We start from the raw sequence: 5,151 nt of genomic DNA, 5'->3' as shown, positions 1-5,151 counted from the left end.
TACATTATGGGAGTGGTTATAAGAAAAGCGGATGAAAATGTTAATTGCAAGTTGCAAGGGTGCTTGCTATGTCCAACAAGGATACAGTTTCCTATGAGGCTAGCATTTAGCAGCTGCACAAACACAGAAATAAATTTATTACGGCAGAAACAAACATAATCTGTTCCGGTTGGTGCGTGCTTGCTTTCTGTGCAGATCAGATATATTGCATACATTGCCTCTGTCTTGCACGTGACATGCATCAGACACATTCAACAGAATCTGTGATTACATAGAATATGTAGCCATTTGATCAGATATCATATTATCTTGCAGCTCAAAGATTTCCTTTTCTTGCCTTTTAAGTTTTAACTGGCATTATTGGTGGCCTTTCTTCACAAGCTTTTCCATAAAAGAGATCAACAAGTCCCAATAGTTGTTCCCTGTGCAAACCCATCCACTGGTTTTAAATATAAGATTCAAGATTCTATTGCACAAAGACCATAATAATACTCTACTTTCAATACCTTTTTTAAACTTAACTGAACCTATTTGCAACTTAAACTTTGGTTTTCTTTTCCAATGTTAAATGATGATTGTCTTCGTACATCTTTATTAACCATGCTGGTTGATTGGACACTAAAAATATAAATTTTTTATATATAAATAATTTTAAAATAATTTAAAAATATAATAAAAAAAAGTCAAATTTTTTCTACAAGTGTTGGATAAAAAGATAAAACTCAAAAAGAATATTTTGAGAAGTTGAATTTTTTTTAGTGAGAATTAAATTGATAAGAGCGGATTGGTTGAATTTAGAGCGTAGAGAGTGTCATCTAATTAAAAAGAAACCAAACTAAATGTCACTTCACTAATGTCATATGTCATGAGCATCTTTTTATTCGGACACCTCCTTACTACGGACACCCAGAGCAAAACTTTAACTTAACTTGTGGGACTTTTTCTATTTTTAGTTAAAAAGACTTAAAGTGATAGGAACATCCAATTTAATAAACAAGCCTTGGAATAAAATAAGTAGTCTAAACGTCACATTATAACCATTGAACAATGTATTTCTTTCTCAAAATGGCTTTATATTATAAAAGGACTTTAACTCATCTCTCTTAAAAGACTTTTTTCTGAAACTTGAGAGTCTATATCCATTTTCCCCCTTCTTTTTATTGTTCTTCATTTTGTTCACCAACTTCATACATAAAATTAGTATTTGGGTATTCCGTCAGAACAGCCAACAGCAAGATTAATTAATCCTTATCCACTTTAAAAGAGTTTCATTCATTCTCTTGTGACATTAATAAAAATCTCAACATTTATTCTCTACTTCTATTTCTTATCATTAATTCTTATATTGCTTACTTGCCAAAATTTATCTTTAATCTCTCATTTTAATCTCTTTTTACTTAATCTATTTTCACAAAATTATACCGAATAACTTGTTATCATGAATTCATTATTGTGCCGCTTCCTTTGAAGGTAGCAGCGGCAGCAAGGAGTACTGGTTTATCCACACCTCCTTTGCTCTACCCAGAAAATAAAATTAGCTAATACTATGTACATCTCTTGATTCATTGTGTTGTCAATTTATTTTATCATGTCACTTATCTAGAAATGTATACCAGCTGTGGTTTTGCAAATATAAAGTTTCGCACATAGACATACACTTTATTTCTTTAAAGAAACATAGGCACGTTTAGCTGAATTATAATTAGGGCTCTTTCATTAATCCAAAAACTAAACCTATTTTTGGGTTAGCTAAAAATATAATTTGATTAATTAACTAAATTTGTTTTATATGATAAAATTGATTATTAATCGGTTAAAAAATTTAAAAACTAATTTTTAACCGATTATAAAAATAAAAATCAATTTTAAAAAATAACCAGTTTTTTTTTAATTAATTTTTACATAGAAAAATTAGATTTTTCAAAAAAAATAAAAAATTGTTTTTAACGGGATTAAAAACCGATTTTTACAAAAAAAAATCGATTAACCAATTTAAACACAAAAATTTCATAAAATTTGGTTTTGGTTTTGGTTAACCACTTTTTAATAATATGGATATGATTTTTAAAATTATTTTATTAAATTGGTTAACCAAAATGTGATTATAATTTTTTAACCGATTAACCACAATTTAATTATTTTATTTACACCCCTAATTATAATTCGGGATTTTCTTTTTCAATTTTTAGGTTTTAGTTTAGATAGAAATTCACGTGTAATTGTTTTTCATGTAAAGTTGTGTAATTGTTTTTCATGTAAAGTTGATTTACAATTTATATTAGAGAGCCGGGAATGTTTGGCAAAATTCTCTTGAGAAAGCAATTGATAAATTTATATTTACTACGTTATGAGCAAAACCTTATTTTGACCTGCCGATAGAAGAATTGCATCCGATTATTATATCACTAAATATTATATCACTAAATTAACCTCTCAGATTATTTTGTTAATATATTATCCCCTCACAAGTCTAAAACGTATCATGTTAACCTATACAGAAAGGATCAATGCGTCATAAGTATATAAAATTAAATATTAATGGGACTATAATAATCTATGTAACCAGCATGTATGGAGGGCCTATGTAGTGAGCAACAAATCTTTTATCTTTTGATAACCAAAATAGTTTTATTAGAGGTTTATAATTTTCCAAAGAGAAAACGAAAGATGAGTTAATTGACATTATATAGTACACAACCGTCTTCCATCCTCATGTTATCTAAAATGAATGGTTTGAATAATGGCTTTCAAATAATACCACTAATTTCATCAAAGATATGGACAAAGAAGGGCACTGATTTCTGTAATATACAATTGTAAGAGCCCACCAGCTCATGTTACTCCTTGCACATGCACTTTGTCAGTTTACCTTAACAATGAGGTACTGTTCTGTTCTTGTAAGCATTTGCTTCTGAAGACACTGATCCAAAGCACAAAGCCGCATCATCCTATTGGCCTGCATAGCAACTAACATTATGGGGTCCTAGCTTTGCTAAAATATCATGATTACTGTCAACTCTCAAGAAGCTATTTCATCAAGTCTAAAAACACAAATGCATTCCACAGACTATGCAATAACATTGACGGCAATAGATTCCTTGACCTTGTAAATATGACACCCATCACCATCCCGAGAAATATGAGTGGCAGCATCCTCTGTATATTAAAATGTGCAAGTGCAAAGGCAATTGAACTAACTAGTATTGCACACCAAACTGGCATGTATTTGGTAAGAGACGGAAGTAGAAAACCACGGAAAACTATCTCCTCCCACACAGGAGCACAAACTGATACTACAGTTGCATATAACAACATAGCCACCGGATCTCTTGATCTTATGGATTGCTCAACACTTGAAAGGGTGACAGGGGTAGACGGCAAGAGAGGTAGTAGATCCAGGTTGAATTGAGAGAGCCGATTGACAAAAGGAAACATGAGACACCCTATGATAACATCTAGTTGCCAATTCCCTTTCAAGCTGAACTTGAACCAGTCGGGTGGGAGGGGACGAAATCGTGAAAGACAGCGAAGAAGAATTGCAATCCCAGCAAGTCCCTCAGTTACATCAGTGATGAGACTAAACAGTGCCTGTCCTCTCAATGTCAAAGATTCCTTGCTAAAACCAGATACATGAGCTGCAAAAGGAATCATCCAGGTTCCTATAAACCAAAACGCAGATGTCCAAAGAAGCATCACCTGCATCATACATGTATGCAAGGCTTAATGCACTTATACATTTTAGTTATTTAACTATGTTCAATAGGCTTGTCATCATGGCTTTCATACCAGTATCATATCGCCAAAAAATTCTCAACCTTAAGGAATTGATACACAAAATGACAATTTATTTAATCAGTTCTCGCTCTCAAAGTTAGAGAAGCACTTACTTGCAATATCGTCAGTGCACTCCATGGTACAACCCATCGGCTGCCAAATACCTTGAATACTACCTCCGCAGTCTGAAGGAAAATCAAGCATTTCGGTAAGCAGATTGACACAATAACTATAACAACAGCACCAAAAGCCTTTCCTTAAACTGTTATGGAGGCAGGGGAATTGACATATGATAAATTGCAATTAGAATACAACCAAAAACAACATTGCATAATAACACTACTTTGTTGTGCATTGACAAGTGTTTCTTGCAAGAAAATCTAACTTCGTGTATCAACTGAGATACAAAATGATGCATGTGGACTAAAATCAAGAGAACATAAGATTAAAGATCAAATAATCTCAGTCGAGGAATACACATCCGCTTTTCGTTATTGTATTCATACGATCAAAGGCAACCACATCCATCTTCCCTTTTCCATCACTTCACCAATGGACAAATAATACAATCAGATAGTCATCATGTCGACCAAATTATTCCATTTACCAGCACCGTCTAGTGCAACCACCTAATCACAGAGAATCACTTCTCTTACTAGACAGGAGGAGCTAAAACGTGGACCAAACATATTTCAGCCTCTAGATTTGAGAGCCAAAATTCGCACTTTATCAGCTATCATTACCACTCCAGAGGAGTGAGCCAAATAGTCATACATACATTTCCAGACAATGATTGGCTCCTGTAAGTGCATTTTGGGTGGACGCAGAATGTCTTAATGCTTCATAGTTCATACCCAGTAAATTTTGACAGATTGCCACAATTATATGTCACAATATGATAAGAGAACTCTTAAATTTTCAACTTATATGACAATTGTTTCTGACAACACTGATTCTGGAAACACGAGGCTTGAAGCAATACAAGATGGATCAACATAGAACACTATCTGTTATGAAAGCGAAGTAGAGACATAGTGGTACCTTCTGGAGATTCGATTTCCGGTCACTTTTAGCGACACTAGTGTGATTGAATTCAGATTGCACCAATTCCTCGGGGAGATAGTGCTCTATAACTTCAGGCTTGGGTGTTTCCGGAGAATGGTGTTCTTGCCTAAAGCACGAAATACTCAATTTCTGCAAGAAAAACAAAAGCACACAACCAAATCACTTGAAGCACATTCACATAATTATTTGCCGTCTCTTTCACTAATAACTCCACAAATAAACATCAAGTAATAATAAGAGCTCAAATCTGAAAATGCCCCATTAGGATAATTGAAAGTCACTAGGTTACTTCAGAAAACACAAAACCCTCAA

General features: G+C 33.3%; 1 protein-coding gene across 1 annotated transcript in view; it reads right to left on the bottom strand.

Annotated features, from left to right (window-relative positions):
- Window positions 2,602-5,151, bottom strand: part of LOC107630741 — a 3,213-nt gene continuing 663 nt past the window's right edge. The window contains exons 2-4 of the mRNA XM_016333959.2: window positions 4,816-4,968; window positions 3,888-3,959; window positions 2,602-3,696 (exon numbers count right to left, since the gene is read on the bottom strand). Of these exons, the coding sequence (XP_016189445.1) occupies window positions 3,028-3,696; window positions 3,888-3,959; window positions 4,816-4,968 (894 nt within the window). The 3' untranslated portion in view covers window positions 2,602-3,027. The remainder of the gene's footprint in view (window positions 3,697-3,887; window positions 3,960-4,815; window positions 4,969-5,151) is intronic.

Source organism: Arachis ipaensis, chromosome B03 (assembly GCF_000816755.2).
Source record: "Arachis ipaensis cultivar K30076 chromosome B03, Araip1.1, whole genome shotgun sequence".
NCBI classification, from domain to species: domain Eukaryota; kingdom Viridiplantae; phylum Streptophyta; class Magnoliopsida; order Fabales; family Fabaceae; genus Arachis; species Arachis ipaensis.
Note: the sequence above shows the minus strand (reverse complement) of the source record. Positions and strands in the feature narration are given on the sequence as shown.